The sequence below is a fragment of the Sinohyriopsis cumingii genome, unplaced genomic scaffold (assembly GCF_028554795.1).
Source record: "Sinohyriopsis cumingii isolate HCF-2022 unplaced genomic scaffold, ASM2855479v2 utg001554l, whole genome shotgun sequence".
Taxonomy (NCBI): domain Eukaryota; kingdom Metazoa; phylum Mollusca; class Bivalvia; order Unionida; family Unionidae; genus Sinohyriopsis; species Sinohyriopsis cumingii.
Genome location: NW_028316017.1, coordinates 305,148 through 330,268, shown reverse-complemented (window position 1 = coordinate 330,268; position 25,121 = coordinate 305,148). Strand labels below are relative to the sequence as shown.

The window sequence follows — 25,121 nt, the reverse complement described above, 5'->3', positions numbered from 1 at the left end:
CCAAACATGGGGACCTGTCATCTGTCCTATCCAAAGCTTCTCCACCCCTACGAAAAAAACTCATTCAAACGGCCTCCAAAGAGGTCATCGATACCGTGTGCGAATGTTGTTTGAACGTTTTGAAAGGCACGATCCCTTTGTCCAAACACCAGAAACAATGCTTATGCAAACATCGTCACGTTCTTCGCCAAATGGTTCGAAAGAAAATTCCCATTCGTCAAAAAAAGATGTTAGTGCAACGTGGAGGCATTTTGCCTCTCTTGTTAGGCCCCATACTGAAAGGAGTCTTGGGAACCATGTTGGGAGGACTGGTGGGAGCAAGATAAAAAGGCCTTCGGAAGTCCCAAGATCTCAGAATCGACCCCTGACAACCCCATGGAAGGACGAAAACTAGCTTTAGTGCCTTACAAACGATGGATGGAATACCATCGGTGGCAAGAACAACGCACCCCGCATTTACCTCCCAATCCCCATTTGAGCGAAATGTCCCAGTTACAACACGAATTGCAGTCCTTGATGGATCGCCAAGATTTGTCCGAAACAGAAAAATCGCAAAAGTACGGTCAACTCTTGCAACGACTGCAACTCTTTCACCAGAAAGCTTTAGACGAAACAGCTCTACCCACTCTGAAAGATTTTAAGACCTTAATGAAAAGTCCAGCACCATCACCAGTACCAGTACCAGTACCAGTGGTCAAGACAGAAAAAGAAAAGAAGAAGAAGAAGAAGGGTTTCAAACTCCACCAGAAAAAGTACGCAAGTTAACAACACCACCTACCTCCAGAATTGGATGGATTAAAAAGATGATGGCCACCCCTTCTTCATCACAAGAGAAAAAGAAAGTGAAGACAGAAGTGAAGACAGAAGTGAAACAAGAACCGATATCCCCCGTTCAGACATCCTCCTCTTCGACACCTATTGCCGGTCGCACACGCAAAGCCTTGCAATCCAAGAAAATACCCCAAGAGAAAAAGAGTAGCCTCTTCCAAGAGTGGGTGCCTTATTAACACGCAAACACAAAAAATGGAAAAAGTCTTAGCCAGCATTTACTACGATCCCTCGCATCCTGCAGGTTACGCAGGAGTTCAAAAATTGTATCGTGCTGCCAAAACTCGACTGAAAAGTCTCCGTTTACCTCAAGTGCAACGATGGTTACAAGAACAAGCTACCTACACTTTACACAAACCCATTCGACGCAAGTTTGCCAGAAGTCGCACCCGAGTGGAAGGCATCGATCATCAATGGCAAGCCGATTTAGCCGATGTCTCTCATTTGGCCAGCTACAATCGTGGCTACAAATATTTGTTTTGTGTCATCGACGTCTTTTCCAAATTTGCCTGGGTCGTGCCCTTGACTTCCAAATCGAGCAGCGAGTTAGTGCGAGCCCTACAACGGGTGTTGAAACAAAGCGGTCGTCACCCTCTTCGATGGCAAACGGACAAAGGCACCGAATTTCTGAACCAAGCTTTCCAAAAAGAATTAAAGAAACGTGACATTCATTTTTTTACCACCGAGAATCCCGAAACCAAAGCTAGTATCGTGGAACGTTTTCAACGCACTTTGAAAGAACGCATGTGGAAATATTTTACGCATCACCACACTCTGAAGTATATCGACATCTTACCGCACCTGGTGCAAGCGTACTACCAATCTTACCATCGAAGCATCGGACGTGCCCCGCAAGACGTGACTCCCGACAACGAAGTGCTGGTGTTTGAGCGTCTGTTTGGTACGTCCCCGACGAGGGCTGTCCCCAAGAAAAGTGGAGAGTTGACCGTAGGAGATTGGGTGCGCATTGGCAAAACCAAACGCACTTTCGACAAAGGTTACTTACCTAACTGGACGACCGAATTGTTTCGCGTCACTGGACGAGTGCATGGTCGTCATCCTACCGTCTATAAATTGGAAGACATGAACGGAGAAGTACTCAAAGGAACGTTTTATTTACCCGAGTTACAACGTGTCACCAAAAAAGAAGACGACGTGTACGACATCGAAAGCATTCTCGAACGCAGAACCCGTAAAGTGGGCAAACGACGTGTCAAAGAAGTCAAAGTACGTTGGAAAGGATATCCACCCAGTTTCGATTCTTGGATCGACGCTTCGCAAGTCATCGACTATAAAAAGAAGAAGTGACCATCATGCCCTTTCACACAGCAGACGCAGCTACGTCGACCACTCCTTCTTCACCTAGTTCTTCTGTGCAAGATTTACAAAAACAACCCTTGTGGGTGTGGTGTGGAGAACGTGTGCCTAAAACGCAAATCGTCTTTTTCTGCCAAATCTTTGTGGTGTATTGTGTCATCGGGGCAGCCATCGCCAATTTGAGTTTGCAACAAGGAGACAAACAATTGTGGACCATTTTATTGAGCAGTTGCATCGGTTACCCGCTTCCTAATCCTTCCCTGAAATTCTCCTCGAACGGGAACCCCGGGAACCTTGTGTCCAGTGCCAGTGTCAGTCACCAGTCCAACCACAATCAGAACCCCATTTTGGGCGGAGACACGCCTCTGACGTCCAGTAATATCCCCTCGGACAGCCACAGAACTCTGGAATTATGAGTCACCAAAACCAATTTTACTTGACCTTACCCAGTGACAGTTCCATGGAGGTGTTTCCCAATAACACGTTGTGCTGTTACACGGCCAAATTACCTCAAGCCATCCCCTTAGATCACGAAGCCCATTGGGAAGTGGCTTTGGTAGAAATGATTCACCTGACCCAAGTCCTCAATGTCCTTCCCAATCAAAATTTTTTTACGGTGCAAGTTCATGACGAGCAAGTGCAACAGTGGATGGATACCCATAGCAAATATGACAAGAAAATCCGTAACAAAGAAAATCCAAACTGGACCGACTATCACTTGTTCATTCCCCCAGGTTATTATTTTAGTGGTCAACATTTGGTCAACACCATAGCCACCAGGTTTAATGGTGTGTTTATGAAAGCTTTGGAAAGTGTCAAAAAAAGTGTCACCCTGGAGTACCACAAAACAGCTCGTCGCTTCCTGATAAAATTTCCTGAGGGGCTCAAAATCATGTCTTTCTTATTTTGTCCTGAATTGTTTGACATGTTGGGCGGTGACATGAACCTGAAGAAGATAGTAGAACAACAAAAAGGCGAATTACTAGTCATTTCTGACAACGATACTTTTGCCAAGTATTTTCGTACCCCGGTAGAACTGAACCAAGGACTGAATTTGATGTTCGTGTACTCCGATGTGGTGGAGTATAACGTGGTGGGACACACCTCTGTGCCGTTACTGCGTGTCATTCCTTTCAAAGTGGATTCTGCCGCGAACGCTGACGAGGAAGGTGGAAACACTTACCACGTCCACCGCGAATTTGTCCATCCTCACTATTTGCCTGTCAGCAAGTCGTATTTGGACACGGTCAACATTACTATAAAAGGAGATTTGGGACAAAATATTCCATTCACCAAAGGAAAAGTCACGGTGAAACTCCATTTTCGAAAACGGTTCTCTCACGACTCGTAAGTCATGTATCCAGTGTACCAAGGGGTTGCACGACAGCGAGGACACGGTTTAGGAGACATGTTAAAATCGGCCTTTCGTTCGGTGGCCCCGGTGTTGAAACCGATGGTGACACGCGGATTGCATGCCTTGAAAGATGCGGCACTGACGCAAGGCAAAGAATTTCTCCAAAATGTCATCATCGACAAACAAAACCCTAAAGAAGCCTTCACGAGGGCTGGCAAAAATGTCTTGCTGCAAACGGGCAAAGACATTTTGGGCCGACGAGACACACCTATAAATGCCCTGCACGCTACCGAATCAAGCATTCAGCAAGGACAAGGCAGAAAGAGACGACGAAGAAAACACCCTTTCACCAGACTTCAAGCGAGAAAGGCCAAGAAAAGAAGAAGAACCGTCCGAGACTTAGACGTTTTCAATTATTGAGACACAGCAACAAAAAAATGATGCACCGAGAGTCTTGCGCCTGTTCCAAGACGGAACTGGATCTGTTTGCCATGCCCCCCACCATGATGACCATGCAAGAATCCCAATGGGTGGAATTTCATCCCGTTTCCTCATTGGCCGATTCCGCTCCCATCGAGTTTGAAATCAAAGAACAGCCCGAAGATTACATCGATCTGAATAGCAGTTACTTGTACCTGAAAGTCAAAGTTCTAGATAAGGCAGGAGGTGATATAGACACTGAAGCAGTAGCTCCCGTCAACAATTTCATGCATTCCTTGTTTAGCGGAGTGGACTTGTACTTGAACAACAAACTGGTCAGCAGCAGCATGGATACTTACCCTTATCGAGCGTACCTGGAAAATCTCTTGACGTACGGAATAGACGCCAAGAACACTCATCTCAATGCCTGTGTGCTATGGGAAGCTGACGAAGCAGGCGAGTTTGAAACATTCGAAACTGATGCATCAGCCAAAAAAAACAATGATGGATTTGTAGAACGAAGAGACAGAATCAAAGGACCCAACAAAAGTTTAGAACTGATGGACCGTTTGCATTTGGACATGTGGTTGCAAGAGAAATATTTGCTGAACGGAGTGAATGTTCGCCTGAGACTGAATCGGAGCAGTACCGCTTTCCATTTATTGGCTAATGATGACGATTACAAAACCAAAATCCAAGAAGCCAGACTCTACGTACGCCGTGTGGAAGTGTTACCTAAAGTGGGAAACGACGTCAGTCAGACGTTGAGCAGAACGACCGCCAAGTATCGGATCCGACGCGTGGAAGTGAAAACGTTCACCATTCCCAAGGGACAGCGATCCATGATCGAAGATCATCTGTTCCAAGGACAGTTACCCAAACGTTTGATCGTTGGTATCGTCGAAAATGAAGCCTTGAACGGAGCTATCGCTAAAAATCCTTTCTACTTTCAACACTTTGGCGTGTCCAAGATCGTAGTCAGTCGCGATGGCAAGACCTTGTGTACCCGACCTTTCGAACCTGACTTTGACAAGAAGAATTACTTGAGATCGTACTTGTCCCTGTACGAAGCCACCGGACAGTTAGGAACCAACACCAGTCACGGCATTACGTACGAGGATTACGCAGGAGGCTATGCTTTGTGGGCTTTCGATTTTACTCCAGACCAAGGCAGCGACGAGGGACATTTCCACCCTATAAAATCTGGCCAGATTCGTGTGGAAATTCAGTTTGCAAACCGAATCCCTGATGTAACGGTGAACGTCATCCTGTATGCGGAATTCGATAATACCATAGAAATCAACAGTTTGAGAGAAGTCATTCTAGATTACTAGAAGTCATGGAAGACTGTTCTCCCTCTTTACCTAGTGGAGAAACTTTGGACATGAAATGTGAGGAGACTGTGGAAGAAGAAGCAGTGATCATAATGAAGTCGAGATGGCCAGAACAAGAAGCCCATTTAGTCTCCTGTTTTGCTAAACACTTGGTCGATAAAATGACGGAATTGATCAAGAAAAATTGTTATGGATGTCAAAACGATCATCCCAGTCAAATTCAACACGATAAATGCCTGATGTTGAGTCAAGAAGAAAAATTGGACGAGTATCTGGACGAAGCTTGGAGTCTCATCTCGAACAAAGACGTGTTGCACTAGTGGTATAAAGACTTGCGTGAACATTCTTGTCCACCATTAACCACTCAAGAGATCCATCGTATCGAAGCTCTCCTAAATCAGAGTGAGGAAACAGAACGAATAACCGTTTATTCGTCAGACATTTTCAAGCAAAAAGTCAGGATCGAATTGACGACTTATTATTACCTGTGAAGAAGAAGAAAAAAACACACACAAATCAATGGATACCTGGGAACTTTATTACCTTTTGAACCACAGTTCGTATACGGCTTCTTGGAATCCTGTCGTCTGTGCTAAAGATGAACTCCCTCATCGCAAACCTAAAGACCATCAAGCTTACGTGATCAACACGGACGACAGTCATCTCCCAGGAACCCACTGGGTAGCCGTCTACTTTCCTCAAGAAGGATGTGTGGAATATTTCGATTCGTACGGATTGCCCCCTTTGGAAGACGATATCATTGATTTTATGAGAAGAAATGCTCAAACCACCCGATTCAATAATGTGAAATTACAAGGCACAGATTCCTTGGTGTGTGGACAGTACTGTGTGTATTTTCTGCATCATCGCAGCCTGGGCTATTCGTTAGAACATTTAGTGACTCATTTTGATCCTCGTTCTTCTACTAGAAATGATGTGAAAGTAGATCGATGGTTTTGTGACCATTATGCTTATCTTTTGTCTCAAGCTAGGAAACGTAGTGTCCATCAATGGCCTAATGATTTCCAACAGTGGAAATCACAATTTCATTCACAACGTTGCCAACCCTGTTCAAAGTAGATTGTATTTGAAAAGATTGTTTGATGTTATATTGTTGGATTATTGTTAAAAAATGTTAGAGTTGTTGTTTAGTGTTAAGTGATTTTTGAATAAAAAATGTTGTGTTTTGAAAAAATGCCTTTGTCTTTTGTTTAGCTATAAGAATGTTGGATTGATGCTCTTTCATTTCTTACTATCCCTCTCATGACACTCACTAAACGTTGCGGCTCGAAAACCGTGTGGGGGATGTTTTCCTTCACGTCCGCGCTTTGACTTTAAGAACCGGGTTATTTACAGTCTAACCATCCATTGTCGACTCATCCTCCTACGAAGATGTGCTCCAAACTAGCTAAGCTCAACGAAGCCTACGTGAATTTGCATAGGGTCAGACACAATCTGATACCGAAGCCAGAAGAAATAGAGAATGTGAGAATGTTAAAAATCACTGAAGACCTGATAGAAGAGCTCTTCAGAGAAGAAGTGAACAGGGAAAAAGAAGAATGGACAGAGAAGTACAGACTTCAGAGACAGCAGCAACAGCAGCAGCAACCTGAAGCTGACAGAGGCTTTGTCGATTGTCGTATCGACACCAAAGAGTTCTTCTTCTCTTTCCGAAGAAGCAGACCTATTGCCAGAAAGTCTATCCTCAGAGGACATCGCATTCTTAGAAACTAAAAAAGAATGCCATAGCAAACAAAAAAAACAGCCCTTTTCAGGGCTACCCAATACTCTAGAAAAGAAATAACGATTAATTTGCCAATGTGTGTAGGTAGAGTAGTGTGAAAATAAACACTAACCCTTTTTTAAAAAATTGTGAGGGTATGTGTTTGTGTGTTTGTGTTAGTAAGTCTTAAGTAAGATGGTATGGATAGTAGATTAAAATGATATCTTTTTTTGGTGTTTGATGTGTATATATGGAGTTAGATTGGATTGCTTTGCGTATGTGGATAGTCTATTGAAGTGATTTATAAAAAAAATTTAAAATAGTAATGGGTAGCATAAAAAGTGAGTGAGTGTTTCTTTTAGGTCCGCGCGTTCTTGTTGTTTTTTTTGGTTCATGATCTAGGTAAGATCAATTCTATGTTATTAGGGGGATGTTTTCCTTCACGTCCGCGCTTTCAGTATAAATTGAAACTCGTTCGGCAGTCCAGCTACCCTTGTTGATTGATCAACACCAAAAAATGAACACGAGACTTGAGAAACTGTTGGAGCTTCATGTGCATCTGGAATATGCCAGGCGCATATTAAATGAACTGGCCGCGGAAGCCATTGTCGAGGAGGGAAGGATAAGAGAGGAGGAAAGAAGAAACAAAGAAGAGGAGGAGAGAAGATATAAAGAAGAAGAAGAAAGAAGATATAAAGAGGAAAGAAGAAACAAAGAAGAGGAGGAGGAAAAGGAGAGAAGAAATTTCAAAATCCCAGAGAGCGAAAATTGGGATTCTGAAGCGACATATCCTGCCTCTGCTCTCTCCCCCCAAAAGGTAAAAAGTAACTGGGGGATAAGATGTGTATGTGGCGCCAGGCCTGGAAGGTGCCACCATTAACCAGGTGTCCATGAAGTTCCAAACAAAAAAACAGCCCTTTTCAGGGCTACCCAATACTCTAGAAAAGAAATAACGATCGATTTGCCAATGTGTGTAGGTAGAGTAGTGTGAAAATAAACACTAACTCTTTATTAATAGTGGAAGTGTATGTGATTGTGTGTTTGTGTTTGTGTTTGTAACTAATAAAGTAAGTTAGTGTGAATAGTAGATTATGGGTTTCTTTATTGTTTCTTAGCGTATGTGGAGAGTATAGTTTGGGTTATATTATATGAAATGAGAAAAGTGGGGATGTTTTCCTTCACGTCCGCGCGTTGTTGGGTCATGATCTAGGTAAGATCAATTTTATGTTTTTTAGGGGGATGTTTTCCATCACGTCCGCACTTTCACTATAAGAACCCACGGTGTTAGTCGTTCGCACCATTCTACGGAATAACGGAAAGAAAATGGTAGCTGTATCTGACCTGTTCAACAACTTGAGACACATTTATTTCTGGATAGTTGATGGAGTATATGTTGTGGAAAGAGTAGAAAAGGAATGGAAATATCCAGTTACAAGGGATTTTGTGACAAGACAAGTGAGGAGTCTGAAACTAGCTATGGATCTCCTTGACGGTATGTTGGAAGAAGAAGTGAAGAAAATAAGAGGATTCATTAACCCTCCCTATGTAAGAGTAGGTAGCTTAAAGGAAGCTCTAGATAATACAAGATTAGTAAGATGCTTCCTACAAGATATATTAGTATGGAGTGAGTGGTCATTTGTGAAATGGGGTGTTGACCAACTTATAAAAGCCGAGGAACTTATGAAACGAGTGCTGACCCAAGAAGTAGAGAACATAAAGGAAAGGTGGACTAAAGAAAGAAAGGAAGAACAGAATAAGAAGAAGAAATTAGAATTCGACCAACTGAATAACAACTGGATGAAAATACAGGCCAAGTTCCGAGCCATGGGTCACCCGGACTGGATGCCGGAAAAGGAGAAAAAGAAGACAGGAATAGTGACAAAAGTGAGAAGATGGTTGAAGAAGTGGAAGTGTTAGAAGAAACCCAAAGGCCCTTTTCAGGGCCAGCCATATTTCTCGAAAAGAGATAGCCTTTCCATTGCCTACCCCTTTTTTTATTTTATTTTTTTATTTTTTATTTTTTTTTTAAAAAATAGAGTCCCTCCCTGTTTCAATTTTACATAGACCCTATACAGTCCCGGGGTTTTTTGACCATGTTAAATTTACATAGACCCTATATTGTCCCAGGGGGTTTTGGCCATGTTAATTCCCATAGACCCTATATTGTCCCACGATTTTTCTCCATGTTAAATTTACATAGACCCTATATTGTCCCAAGGGTATTTTTAATGATAAGTCCCATAGACCCTATAATATCCCCCTTCACTACTATCAAGTTTCGTAATAATCATAACACAAGCAGATCCCAATAAATGATCTTTAAACTCACACTTTAAACAAGGTCAATGAACCATAAATATAAACGTCATGAGCCTGGTTTCTCAATAAAGGTTTGGTTCTTTTAAATATACATTCCCGCGTGAAATTACATGATTCTGGATTGAATAACAATATATATATATATATATATATATATATATATATATATATATATATATATATATATATATATGCGTGTGTGTGTGTGTGTGTGTGTATGTATATTTATTATCTCAAAACCATCGTGGTCATGAATTAATGCAAAGACATTACTAAATCCATTAGTACTGATATAGAAGCAAATAGTACTCTACGTGTAAAGTTTAATAAGTCAAACATAAAATGTGCTTGAAAACTGAACTTAAAGCATAAATTTGACCAATTTAGGTGAAGAGTAAAATTTGAGTCATCTACATATCCTTGTATGATTTGGATTTACTATTAATGAAGATGCATTTATTTAGAAATTTAATGATTCCAGATATAGCATTATGTATGCAAAATACCAAGAAAAGGTTACGGGTGTGAGCTGAATGCAACCACGGAACCTACGCCTGTAAAATCAGCAGTACTAGTCACACGTACCCACTTATGTTGTACGGGTATATTATTAATAGTGAAACGTACCATTTTATCGTTGCATGATTCCAGCATTAATAGTGATTTAGAAGTAAACTAAAACCAACATGTTAACCCATTACTAAAAACAAGAAATATGGATTACAGTGACCCGATGAAGATACACGAATCATCAAGATACATCCTCTCACCAAGCGTCATAAATGCATGTACAACATCATGTATAGAGAGTGCAAACACCTGAATTAAACGCTAATAATCATTAATAAAGAATGTTCTGTAGACTTGATGTTTCACGGCGCTGCCCCACACGTTGGTTATTTAATGCCGAGGTCAACATAACCATTTTGGTCACTAATACATTACGCCAGCCACTGTATTAGCTGGTACCTGCCTCTGTTGGTTGCCTCTTACGATATATAAGGATATAAAAGAGACAATATCGTGCCCATTATACGAGTCCGAGCCTACCGGAGGAATGTGCAAATAATACGAATATATGCTCAAATAGTGTACATGTACGTTTACATTAACACCTTAACGCTGTGCAACGTGTGTGCTTGTGTGTGTATGTGTGGAGGGTACCAGCTTATATAAAAGACGCTAAAGTATTCGTAGCAGGATAGTTAAATACATACCAATAATGTTTCCCCCTTCTCTATTGCAGTGTGTGCCATGTCAGTCAGGATAGCAACTAGAATTAGAAACCGCGGCCGACTCGTACCAAAGACTTACAAAAATGGTTCTAACAGCTGCCTCGCTTGGCGCTCAGCATTAAGAGGTTAGTGTTTGGACTGGTCGGCCTGGTGTCAGGATAATGTGACTGGGTGGTACATCATGCTACATGACTGCGGCATGATGCCCCAGTGCTAGACATCACTATAAACTGCCACACTGCAGACATCGTAGCGATATAACTGAAAAATTGTTAAAGCTACGTTAAAAAAACAAATCACACACACACACACACTCTGAGAAACAATTTTGTGTAAATTTTGAAGGACATTTAAGAATCAAAGAAATTCCCTATATCAGTTGGCGCGATATTTATATCAATCGATAAGTGACTATTTGGAAGAGAACATATGCTTGGCTCACACCGACATCATCTGGAAATCGAAACTGAAAGTAATTTTCACAGAACACTATCAGACATACAAAAAATAAAGTGGTATCAGCTGCTTAATTAAACCATAGATCTTTAGAAATCATACACGCAATTCACTAGAAAATGTTATGAGACTGTGACAGCTGTACTTAATATATCTTTGTGAATAAATATTGTCATATTTAATCAATTATTCATAATATATCAGATACATATATGGCTTAGAGTGATATCAGTGAGGGAGAACGTTTTATCTTAATGGCACATCTCTAGCGCGCTATCTCTCTTCCCCTCTCTCCCTCTCTCTCTCTCTCTCTCCCATTATAAACAGTAGCTATACAATCTCATTATCATGGGATTTCGCTACACCTTTGTAAAGGAGAATAATTCAAGGCAGATTAATGCCCTAATTCTGATTCTCTCAGGAAGTTATTACATTCTTGTGTGGAAGCATGTGCCAAAGATGTCCATGTTAAAGGCTACATTTCAAGTAAATGTTCTGAACAATTTCGATATCGACACAATCTCAATATGTAGTAGTAAAAAGAAATGGGGGTACTAGCTCACTTGTGTTGATGGGGTTCTGACTCACTTTCATCTCTGTGCACTGTGATGAAGGAAGGGAGTTTTGCCCATGAGGCTGGGTTATGGCTCGGTTGTTCCTTTTGGGGTCACTTTAATGAAAATGGGGGCTTTGGCTCACTTTATTATCAATGCGTGATAAGAGAGTAAACGAGCGATTTCCCCATGAGACTGTGTTACGTTCTTTTGGCTTGATGGGGTTTCTGGCTCACTTTGTTTTTCTTATTAGAGGTGTGTTTGTGGTATGGTTAAGATATCTATTCTGTGTTATCCTTGGAGTGTAGATACGTTGGGTCTGAGCGAGGAGAGCTATGATGTGGAGTTTGAATTAAGCGAGGAGGAGTCACGGGAATGATCGAAACGTACGAAGAAGTTGATAGCGTACGCGAATAAGGATGTGAGTTATGTGCCCGAGACGATCTATTGTGAGAAGAGTGAAGAGAAGGAGGAGAATGAGGGGTGGGATAAGCGTAGTCACAGTCATCAGCGCTCAGTGCAACGATACAATCAGCAGTATTACATCAAAAATAAGTTGAAGCATTTTCATTTGTCAGAGTCCCAGCGAGATTATTTTTATTATTGGCTGCATAAGGTGACTCCAGTTCAGTTGGGGGATCGTGTGAAATTCATAAAATTTGAGTATGTGTTTAAGCACATCTTTGAGAAGATGGGTCTTGACGACAGAAGTTTAAGAATGTTTTTGGGAAGAGCTTGATTGCGAAGTACGATATGACTATTTCATAGGCGCTATCGTTGCGAGGGAAACGGTGGGAATCCACAAGTTCTTCAGGATAGCCAAACCACTTGACGAGCGTAGAGATGAATTTTTGGAACTATGAATACATTTTGTTTTGTGTTTTGTAATTCCTGCTCCTAAAAAGACCCTTGGATGGGTTCACCTGAAGAATCGTTTGTAGGTAATGAGAATGGTTTTCTGAATGGTATCGAAGACAAAGACGACAAAGACTTCTTCAGGCCACTTAGGAGTGTCCTTTTTTGAACGTGAATTTTTGTCTACTGGTTATGATGTGATCTCCTACTTTGAATTTGGATTTAAAAACTAAGGCCTTAGCGTCCTGTTGATTTTGATCCTTCGAGGGGGCTTTTGCAGGAGTTATTCGAATGCTTCGATGCCAGGTTTGACTGTAGTGGTCAACGAGGCCTAGAAGGAAATCTAAATATCGGTTCATATTATCGCTGGTGAATTTCTTCCACATGCGATTTTTGAGAGTTCGGTTAAACCGTTCGATGACGGAGGCTTTGAGAGAATTATGGGTGATGTACCCGGTGATGTTACTTTTTTAAGCCAGTCTGAGACGTTTTTATTGTAAAAATTGTTCCCGTGATCTGCCCAGAATTTATCAGGCTTTCGCGTATCTATGAGACTATCCGGCGTCTCTATGATAGACGTTCCTTTTTTTTTTTTTGTTTTTGAGAGGAATGACCCAGGTATTTACTAAAGACGTCGATGACTGTCACGAGATAGTGGAAGCGATTGTTGTATGCGCTATAATCTCTCATAGCAACGTGATCTGCTGACCATATCTCGTCTACGTCCACGGAGATGACTCTGCGTCGTGGAAAACGCTCCCGTCTGAAATCCCGATTCCTAGCTTATGTTTAGTGCAAATGATGCCACGAACGATAGCTCGGTCTACACGTTCTCTGAAATTTTTTGGCTTGAGTTCTTTTAAGTCGCTCAGCATGACTCGACTGCATCCCGCTTTATCATCGGAATGATCTCTGTAACATATATCGTAATGCATGGCTATGACATAACATCGTTGTAGGGCGCATGATCTTGATCTTGGAGTGGCTGATCGTTTTCATCCAATTGTTCTTCAAAGGGATTCCATGGCTCTGTGTATTTATGTTATGGCAACGTCTATCCACCTCGACGTTTGGGAAGTTTTCCGACGAGTGCATGGACATCCATAGCTCCCCAGAGAATTTGTCGATGCCCTTATCCTTTACAGTCCCCTACGCACATATGTATTTCCACGCGAAGGTATTCACAGCTCGTATCGAACTTGGAGTGTCTGCAATGAGGCATGTTTTATACAAATCACCTCTACAGTTTAGTGGTGTCCAGCTCATGTTGTTTGATGAAATGTGCTTTTCGGAACCACACACAGCACACCTGGATTTGATCAAGTGGAGTTGATTTTTGGCGTCCAACTGGATGGGGTCTGCACTCTACGTTTTGGCTTTACACTTCAGACACCACCAGTCCATGATACTATACACATTATACTATGTATTTTTTCAGATCTAAAAGTGTCTGCACAAGGGATTTTCCTTTATGTCGGCTCTGGATGTAATCGATACAGTACCATCCACACGTGCTATTTGCGACGTTCTGAAGTAGTAATGAATTATATACAGCTCCTTTATACGCTGTTCGGAGATATCGCACTTCTCCGGAGATAAACCAAACGAATCGAAATACTCCACATCGTCCGAATGAGGATTGTTGACGATGGCGGCCCTGTGAGTGCAATATCCGTCGTGATAATTTTGCAGGTTAATCAAACATCTCTCCTCTGACATGATATGCTCGGGAAGCTGATCTTTAGAAAAGACGCCTCTGAAATACGGAACGCTGGGTGCTAAGAGATATTCGAGATCGATGTTGCTAAAAAATCTTTTTTTCTGAGGCAAGTCTCTTGTCTCGCGAGGTTCGCGGAAGTTGAAGTCCTATTCCAATACCAGGCAATCCTGGAAGTAACATCCCAGCTAGCCCTGCTAACAAAGGTGCGATAAATCCTGCTTGTTTGGACAGCAGTGACGCAGACAAGTTTGGATGATGCCTTTCCTAACAGTCTTATGTTTAGCGACGGATGTCGGTTGTCGATGTGCCTTCATACACCTTTAACGACAACCCCTGGTACATTGGCCACATAGTTCGCCGGTAGGTTGGAGTTAGTTTGTATTTTCCAGCGAACTTCCAGAAAGGCCTTATGGCGAAGCAGATACATATCTTCGTCTTTTGTCTCTATTTTTCGATAGGTGCTCGCGTTGAGATTGGTGATGTTGGTGTCTTGATACTCCACGTACTCGTTTTTTGTTGAAGCGCAACTACGTATGAAAACAGTTTGTTGTTCGCAGTGATGTTAAATAAGCTTTTTCCACACTAATTGCAGGGGTGAGAGCCTTTTATCCTCGAAGGCTGTTGTGTCTCTTGTAGATTTTCCTGAGAATCAGCCTTCTTATACTATTCCAATAGCAACAGTTTATACATCTTATGCAGTTTCTTTTTCGTTCCATAGGACTAGAGTCACTCTTCACTTTTACAGACAGAATACAAATATAATATATTCTTTACAAGTACAAACACTCAACGTACGAGAATAAAATACAACAAAAACAAAAAGGCAACACATAAATCATTTGTTATAAAAGGAACTGATAATATTGTAAAGGTCAGACTATGAAATAAATCTAGGGTTCAAAAACTAAAACGATTCATTTGTAACAGGCTGATGATAGTACGTAAATATATATACATACATATTTCCAAGACAACATATATGTAGGTTTCGAAGCCTAAATATGTACTTGCCCTTAGATGCCATACAGGTAGATACATGCCCAATCTATTAATAGTTTTAACATTATATTTTTCCGTTTAAACCAATATTGTCATGTCCATGTTGAACTAGAGAGTACCATTAGTTTCCTTTTGACACCATTGTGTCATTAAGATCTTAATTTTTCCCGTATATGCCAAATATTAACTAGTGTTAATTCCCCTTAGAAACCATAGGATCTCATTTGAGATCAGCAGCTTCTAACAATGTATGCAATGCATATACTGTGCTCTCCCAGGCATATACGTCTACGCCTTTCAGCCGCAATCTTGAATTCGTGTTAAAGGCTACATCGACCCACACATGCTCAATCTAAGGCATAATGCCAATATGCGGTAGAGGACAGAGAGTCCCACCATGCTAAATTGCCATTGATGCCATATAATGTTATTCAGAGGGCAGTGTGCCATTTTTCAACCAATATCGTCCCACTATACTACTACTGGTTACCAAATTCGAAACGTTGCAATATTTGCTTTTGTCCCAACAACTTCTAGGTAATATTTGATTCAGCATACGAATAAAAAAGTAACTAATAGCAAAAACATTGGTAAGGATGTGAACTGACCAGTAGGTGCACTACCTCCTGAGCACAGAGAAACATACTATTGTGATGAAATGTTGATCCGAATCCCCCACTTCTATAAAGAAATACTAGGTAGCCATTTAATAATATCATTAAATTTAGGACGGCAAAACTGAAAACCATTATTACAAATTATAAACCCCTTATGGTTCGACAGAGGATTAACATCAATATGACTTTCCATGTTGAACCCAGAATGTACTACGGTGTTAAACTTCTCAACTAATGGTAAATTCAATATTGATTCCATACGTTACCATTTCAACATGTTTGATAGGGCCAAAATGGAGGTTTGTTGTTCTTTCCCATTATAGCACATATTCTGTCTATGTGTTAAAACTCTGAACTCGTTTAACACGCACTTCCCCATGTACAACCCCCATGTACCATTCTGACCTAAGATTCACCAATAAGGTTAAATATATGGGCTTTTAGAACATATTATTTCTCATCTTGCCCGAGAGGCTCGTGCCTTACACCGTATCATCTCAATATACAACTTATAATCTAGGTAAAAGTCACCTCATTTGGTTTCAATGCTTGGGACTAACAGAGATGAACCAGAGCATCAAGTTTGGTAATAATAACACAAGCAGATCCCAATAAGTGATCTTTAAATGCACACTTTAAAAAAGCAATTGAACCATAAATATGGATGAATTAAACCTGGTTTTGTAATAATGGCATGGTTTTTTATAAAGATAACATTCCTGATTTATTTCGAATGATCCAAGATTGAATAACATGCATATATCATCTCAAAACCAATGCGGTAATGAATTAATGCACAAATATTTGCAAATCCATTAGTACTGTTACAGAAGGAAATAGTTCTCTACTTTTATAGTTTAATAAGTCAAACATGAAATGTGCTTGAAAATTGATCTTAAATCACAAATTTGACCAACTTTAGATCAAGAGTAAAATTTGAGTCATCTACATATCCTTGTATGATTTGGATTTACTACTAATGAAGATGCATCTATTTATAAATTAAATGAATCCATATATAGCATTATATATTCAGGCTGCCAAGCAAAAGTTGCGGGTGTGAGCTTAAAGCAGCTATTGAACCTAAGTCTGTAAAACCGGCAATGCTGGTCGCATGTACGAACTTTTGTTCTACGGGTTTAGTATTAACAGTGATGCATACCACTGTATGAATAGTGACTTAGAAATAAATAAAAACCATGATGTTTACCCAATACTTAAAACAAGTATGGATTACCTGACGAAGATACGCGAATCAAGATGCATTCTCTCACAAAGTGTCGTAATTGCGTTTACAACACCATGTATAGAGAGTGCAAACACCTGAACCAAACGCAAATAATCATTAATGAGGAATGTTTTTATGCCTGATGTTTTACGGCGCGGCCTTACATGTTGGTTATTTAATGCCTTGATAAACAGCGCCATTTTGGTCACTAATGCAGTATGCTAGCTACTTTATTCACGTGATGCCTGCTGTACTGGTCGCCTCTTACGACAAATCAGGGACACATCGTGCCCATCGTACGAGTCTAAGCCTCTCTGTGGAATGTGCAAATAATACATATCTTTGCTCCAATAGTTTTCATGTATGTACAACTTAACACCTTAACGCAGTTCAACGTGTGTGTGTGTGTGTGTGTGTGTGTATGTGTATTTGTGTCTTTGAAGGATAGCAGGTTTATATAAACCACGATACACTGTTCGTAGAAGAATTGTTAAATACATACCAATGATGTCGATGTGCCGCACTCCTGGTTATAGTGCATTTCCCCTTTCCCTCTGACAGTATGTGCCATGACAATAAGGATAGCAACGAGGATGAGAAGCATTTTTGTGTCGATTTTGAAGGACATTTCAGAACCCCAAAATCGCTTATATCAATGTACGATTGATAAGTGACTGTGACTGGAAGATAACATCTGCGAGGCTCACACAGACGTCATCTGGAAATCGAAACTAAAAGTAATTTTTCACAGAAAATAAATTATCAGGTTTATAATAAATAAAGCAGTATCAGCTGCCAAATTCGACCATAGTTCTTTTGAAAGCATATCTTTAACACACAATTAACTAGACAATATTCTTAGATTGCGGAAACTACTTAATATCTCTTTGTAGATAAATATTGTCATATTCACGCAGTTATTGATAACGCATCAGAGACAAATACGGCTTGGAGTGATAGCAATGACTGAGAAAGATATGTCTTAATGCCACGTATATCTCGCGCCCTATACCTCTCTACATCTCTCTGTCTCTCTCTCTCAATCTCGCATTATTTATCAGTAGCTACACTATCTCATTCTCACATGATTCGCTACAAGTTTGCAAAGGAAAATAATTCAAAGTAGATTATTGCCCTCGTGGTGATTCTCTCAGGAAGTTATTAAAATCTTGCGTGGAAACATGTGCTAATGATATCCATGATAAAGCCAACATTAAAGGTAAATTGTCCTAACATTTTCGATATCGCCACAGTCTCAATATGTTTCCGAATTATTATTGATAATGTATTTTTTTGACGCATTATCATCGGGGGAGTTAAGAGAAACTAATACATTTGCAAAGTCGAGTTTTATTCATGACTGTACCCAGGTTACGTGTAAAGAGCAAGTTGGCTTCGTCTGACTGTTGTTACGAGAGAGAGAGAGAGAGAGAGAGAGAGAGAGAGAGTGCTTGTATTGTGTACTATTCAAGCGTGTATTTGTCCAAAAAAAATACCTAAGATATTCCGAGAGCGGAATAATAGTACATGGTGTACTGAATTAACTTCAACAGAAGATAAAAAGCGTTGATCAAGCCTCTAAAATAATCACATCCCCGAAACTATGCAATAAGGAATGTTTTCTTTAAACGTATCCTGGTACCCGTCTATTCCTAACTGAAGCACATTATTTTCACATTTGAACTGATACAAGTATCAAACCTGTTTTTAAACTGAGGAAGTGAAACTCCCGGTATAATAATTTACCCAATCTGACGATACCACTTGCAAATTCTGTATTTTTGAGAAGTATTGTATGTAGTCATAAGGGAATTAGCATTAATCGATAGGTTCAACATCGTAGTGCAATGAGGGTTCAACATTGAAAAACATATTTTAAAAAGTCTAAAGGTTTAACATTATGAGGCAATCTGTGGTCAAAATGAGAAATTTTATGTTAAGCATATGCATAGGTTTAACGTGAACAGTATCACTAGGAACAATGGGGGAAATGCACTTTTAAAGCAAGACTTATTATCAAACACTTTGTGATAACATGAGGAAATAAAGAACAAACACACCATTTAACAAAATATACATGCATATTGTTTTTCTTGTGCAATCCAAAAACACTCATCTTAATACACTATCATAAATAGAGCAAAAGAAGAAAATATTAGAAAATATTACACACATATACCAACACAGTTTTATAAAGGCATTAGATAGGATGCAGAGATTAGCAAATACATGTAATACTTGCTTGTGTAACCCAAGTTATGTGTGTTAAAATCCAGCGTTGTAAATCCTCTGTCCAACCAAGTGGGATTTATAATTTTTATTTATGGTGTTTAGTTTTGCCGTCCTAGAATTAATTATGTTATTGAAGGGCTACATATATTATGGCTGGGGATTGGTTCATCAGTTCTTTGCAAAAGAATGCTTATCTGTGCTCAAGAGATAGTGCACTTACTAGTTTTATCCAAAGTCAGTTGACCTCGTAACAAATGTATTTATTTCATTATTGTTAGTGAGTAAAATTTTACATAGAAGCTGTTTGCGCAAAAGTTAAAATTGCAACGTTTAAAATATAGAAAGCAGGAGCGGGAAACTTGGACGATATTGGTTTCAAAATGGCACACCGGTCTCTAAAGATAATAGTATATGGTGCAGATATCTGGCATCAACGTCACTTCAACATGGTGGTCTTCTCTAGCCTCTAACACGGATTTAGCGATCCGCCTTTGTTTTAACATGTGTTTGTGTCAAAATAAACTTTATCACGAATCCAAGATTTCGGCTGAAAAACCTAAAGGTATATGCCTTGGAGAGCGCAGTATATTCGTTCAATGTATACACTGCTTGAAGCTGCTGAACGCATATGAGAGCCAATGGTTTATAAGGGGAATTAACACTAGTTAATAACTGGCAGTAGTGAAGTGGGGCACTATAGTCTCAATGGGAATTAGCATTACAGAGACCCCTGGGTCACTATAGCCTCAATGGAAATTTAACATGGAGAAAAATCGTGGGTCAATATAGCCTCAAGGGGAATTTAACGTGGGAAATAGTCTTGGGTCACTATAGCCTCAAGGGGAATTGATCATGGGAAATAGTCTTGGGTCACTATAGCCTCAAGGGGAATTGAACATGGAGAAAAAGTCTTGGGTCACTTTAGCCTCAAGGGGAATTGAACATGGGGGAATAAAGTGTGGGTCTATTTAGGGACAAGGGGAATTGAACATGGGATTTTTTTTTTTAAGTTTTTTTTTAAAAAAGGGGTAGGCAATTGAAAAGTCATTCTCTTTTCGAGAAATATGGGTGGCCCTGAAAAGGGCCTTTGGGTTTATGTTAATGTATCCATTAACATAAAGGGCATCTGCGGCATCTTCTTGTCCTCAAGCTGCGTCTTACTCGAGGGCCATAAATCAGTGTCCTCTTGAGGCAACCTTGTCTTTCTACATACACTCTTCGTATCCACAGACTGGTGTCTGACTTGTCGACAACGGTCCACTTGGACCGGACATACATGAGTATGTCCGTCCTAAACATCATGGAAGACACAAGGGTGGATGATTCGACTGTGGTCCACATTTTGAAGCGACGAGAACAGGTGAATCAATGCAGTGAACTGCGCTTATTTATAGGTAGAGGTAGGATTGAAACGGATTGAGTTCATTCACCAATCCGAACACGCGTTACAAAATTCAGTCAGCCCTCATCCAATCCGAAGAGAGCAGTCTGTGACGTCACGTGGTCTATATAGATTCGCTAGCGCTTGTGTGCAGTCAATCTATGTGACAGTGATTCAACATGACGGAAACTCAGAAAACGATTCATTGGGGTGCACCAGCAGTGGAGACCGCCCAAGGGAACCCGGACTTACTTTCAGAAGAGGTGAATTGGGATTTTGTGCATTTTCTTACCTCGCAAGAATTTGTTCCGGAACCTTCGTTACCTTCTTCATTACCGCAAGTGGAGAATTTTAGACAGAGACAGAAAGAAGAATTGGAGAAATTTATACAACGACAAAAGGAAGCGGAACAAGCTTTTATCCTACGGCAGCAGCAAGAAGAAGAGGTAAGAAAAAAACAACAGCAACAACAGCAAGAAGAAGTAGCAGCAAAGAAACAAAAGGGTGAAAATCAAACGGTCACGGTACTGTTGGACATTTTAGCGGAGTTAAGAAGTCTGAAACAAATGTATCAGACTTCTTTATTACGACCGAAGAGAATACGACCTTCCCGAGCTAAACACGTTAACCCTGTGACTAAGCCTACCGTACCACCCTTAGTGATTTCAACCCAATCATCATCAACATTACGCAGTCCAGAAGTAGGCCTTGGCCGTGGCAAAGGCTTAAGGCAGTTAAAGTTGATTGCTTAAACTCACCCCTACACCAAAAAAGGCCCTTTTCAGGGCCACCCACATTTCTCGAAAAGAGATAGCCTTTCAATTTGCCAATAACTCAAAATAAACAAAAATCCCATTTCACCCCCTATATTACGTGTCTTTGTATGAGTGCGTGAGTGGCAAAATTCTTGCCAGTGATTTTGAAGAGGATATGAGTGAACCAGAATCCGAACCCTCTAAACCAAGTTCACCACCCTTAGTCAACCCTGAAAAATACTATTCCATTCGAGAGACGGAAAAGCGCTCCTCTAGAAAATTTAGAACCACGGCTTACAAATACACGGTGAAGTTTAAAGATTTCAAGGCTGAAGTACCATTAGAGAAAGCAGAAGTGTTCATCACTGGGGTGTGGGATTCTTTGCTCACCGCACTCAAGCGACAATGTCAACCCAAAGAAGACGATCGCTTGAGACTTTCCATACAACATGACGGTTTGAAATCCCCTGTTTGGATCGAGTTTAGCACCCCTGCAGAATTGACCGCTTCCAAAGTCATGGACAAGATTCAACACGTGCAACAATCTAATGACCAGTTTGACATCACCGATGGAAAAGCCACATTGGACATGACCCACGTCTCTCCTCCTCAAGGGACCGGACGCAAAAAGATGTCATTGGTGAACGAGCTTCGCAGCATTAAGCGTAGCCTTGTCCAAATTCACAACCCTCAAGACCAGATGTGTTTAGCTCGAGACATCGTGGTGGGACGAACCTATGCTAACAAGAACGACACGGCAGAATGGAAAAGAGCCTGGAAAACTATTCGACAATCGGACCGAGCCAAACAACGAAACGAAGCAGAACTCCTGTTGCAACAAGCCGGCCTGTCCAAAGACACACCCTGTGGCATTCATGAAATGCAAAAATTGCAAGATGCCCTAGCTCCACGTTACACCTTGAAAGTGCACCCTCAAGAAATGCGCGGACCTCTGTTGTTTCGAGGCCAAGATTTTAAGGACGGAAAATACATTCATGTCTATTATCACGATGAACATTTCGATACCATTACCATTATCACCGGATTCCTGGGATATGTTTATTATTGTGAGAAATGTGATTATGGTTTTAATAATCGAGAGCAACACAAGCATTGTGGATGGAAATGCCCAGGATGTTTGGCCTCTCCACCCTGTATGAGCGAAGAACCAATGCCTTGTTCAACTTGTCTGCGCACATTTGTCAGCCCTACCTGTTACCAACAACATCTGAAGACGCAAGGTTCACAGAAGAAATGTGCTTGTCAACTCCTGAGATTGTGCCCTACCTGTGGACAAGGCATACTTACCAATAATGCCAAGGCACACGTATGTCGAGGAAAGAAAAAATGTCACATTTGTCACCACATCGTGGACTTGGAACACCAATGCTACGTGCAAAAATACCAACCCCCACCAGAGAAAAAGGACGGTCATAAGAAGAAAGGCAATTTCATCTTTTTCGATTTCGAATGCATGCAAGAGACCGGCATTCACATTCCTAATTTCTGCGTGGCTCATCGAGCGTGCGAGAAGTGCATTCAAGAACCTATTTTCAGTCATTGCCCTCACTGCAGCAAGATTCCCGGAGGGCGTGAAAAAATCTTTCGGGGACCGAACACGTTAGCCGATTTTGCCCGATGGGTCTTAGACCCCATCGACAAGACGTGGAGCCAAGAGGACATCGAACGTTACGGAGATTGTCATCGTCATGCCACGGTGATGGCTCACAATTTCTCCGGATACGATGGACAGTTTCTTCTCAGATACTATACGGAACATGGCACCGAACGTCCTAAAGTGACTTTGAACGGAGCCAAAATCATTTTCATGCAAGTGGGACAAGTACAGTTTAAAGATTCGATGAGTTACTTGGCCATGCCTTTGAGCCGAATGCCTAAAACGTTTGGAATGACAGAAATGGCTAAAGGGTACTTTCCACACTTTTTCAATACGGAAGCCAATCAACACGCCGTTCTACCCCATATACCTGAGGCTCACTATTACGACCCCGACAACATGCGTACCGAACAACGAGAAGCTTTCTACGCTTGGCACCAAGCTCACGCCTCGGACCCTTTCGACTTTCATGAAGAAATGCTAAAGTATTGTCGTTCCGACGTGGACATTTTACGGCGTTGCTGTGGAAAATTTCGAGAACTGTTCATGGAACACGGAGGGGTCGATCCTTTGAAAGAAGCTTGCACCATTGCCAAAGCGTGTTCCTTAGTGTATCGACAACGATTCATGCCTGAAAACACCGTGGCTGTCATCAGCCCTCAAACGACCCACTATGTCAAACGTCAATACTCGGTCAAAGCCCTACGTTGGTTACATTACTTGTGCGACAAGGAAGACAAGTGGATTCAGCATGCCCGCAACGGAGGGGGTGAAAAGACCGTCGGAACGTATTCGATAGATGGCTGGGACTTAGAAAACCCCAAGATCGTGTACGAGTTTAACGGTTGCTTATTTCACGGATGTCCCGTCTGTTACCCTGATCGTAGCGCTAAAAATCAGTTTTTACAACGAACCATGGAAGACTTGTACCAGGACACATGTCAGCGGCGCTTAAAGTTGGAACAGCAAGGATACCAAGTGGTGGAAATGTGGGAACACGAGTACGATCACCGTATGAAAACCGATCCCGAGTTTAAACGCCTCTTGGAAAGTTACCAGTTCATGGACCCGCTGAACCCGAGGGATAGTTTGTACGGAGGAAGGACCAATGCCACCTGTTTGCTGTACCAAGCCGACGAAGAGAAAGGAGAAGAAATCAAATACTTGGACGTGTGTTCGCTGTATCCCTACGTGTGCAAATATTGTCGCTTTCCTGTAGGGCACCCGCAATTGCTGACGGAACATATCGACCTGAAAAACATTCGACAATACGAAGGCTTGATCAAGTGTAAAGTTTTGCCTCCCACGAACCTATACCATCCCGTCTTACCTCACCATTGTCAAGGCAAACTGATGTTTCCATTGTGCCGTACTTGTGCCGAAACGTGCAACCAAGACCAGCCTTGCCATCACAGCCAGGAAGAACGTGCCTTGATGGGAACCTGGGTCAGCGTAGAATTGTTCAAAGCTCTGGACATGGGATACCAACTATTAGAAGTGTACGAAATTTGCCACTTTCCCAAGACACAACAATACCACAAAGGTGACCCCAGTCAGAAAGGCATTTTCGCTGACTACGTGGATGCCTTTTTGAAACTGAAGCAAGAAGCCAGCGGCTATCCGTTCTGGTGTCACACTCCCGAAGACCAAATACGATTCAAAGAGAAATACTATGAACAAGAAGGCGTCTCTTTAGACCACATCGAGAAAAACGAAGGCAGGCGATCGTTTGCCAAAGTGATGTTAAATTGCTTGTGGGGTAAAATGGCACAACGACCGTGTTTACCCAAGACGGAATATTTGACAGAACCTTCCCGCTACTTCCAGATGATTCACGACAAAACCAAATTCATGAAACACGTGGACGTCGTTCGCGAGGATTTGATCTTGGTCAATTACGAAGAAGATCTGGACTTTGTACAAGACGACCCTTTTGGAAATGTCATCATTGCGGTTTACGTGACAGCTCATGCTCGCTTAAAATTGTACGAAGCTTTAGAACTTTTAGGGGAACGCATCCTGTACTTTGACACGGACAGTTGGATTTACATCCATTACCCGAGTCAACCGCACCCTGACATCGAAGGAGACCGTTTAGGAGCCTGGACAGACGAGCATCCCGACGACAAGATTCTAAGTTTCGTCAGTGGCGGTCCCAAAAAATTAATGCTACGAA

General features: G+C 41.3%; 1 protein-coding gene across 3 annotated transcripts in view; it reads right to left on the bottom strand.

The window, feature by feature from the left end:
* Nucleotides 1–17,679, bottom strand: part of LOC149771950 (uncharacterized) — a 42,065-nt gene extending 24,386 nt beyond the window's left edge. For 2 of the 3 annotated variants that reach the window (XM_089948044.1, XM_089948046.1), the window contains exon 1: nucleotides 17,462–17,679. In XM_089948044.1, the coding sequence (XP_089804170.1) occupies nucleotides 17,462–17,587 (126 nt within the window). In that variant the 5' untranslated portion in view covers nucleotides 17,588–17,679. Of the gene's footprint in view, nucleotides 1–10,512; nucleotides 10,785–17,461 lie in introns of those variants that run through there. The other variant, XM_089948045.1, reaches the window with a different exon arrangement.
* Nucleotides 17,680–25,121: the final 7,442 nt, after the last annotated feature.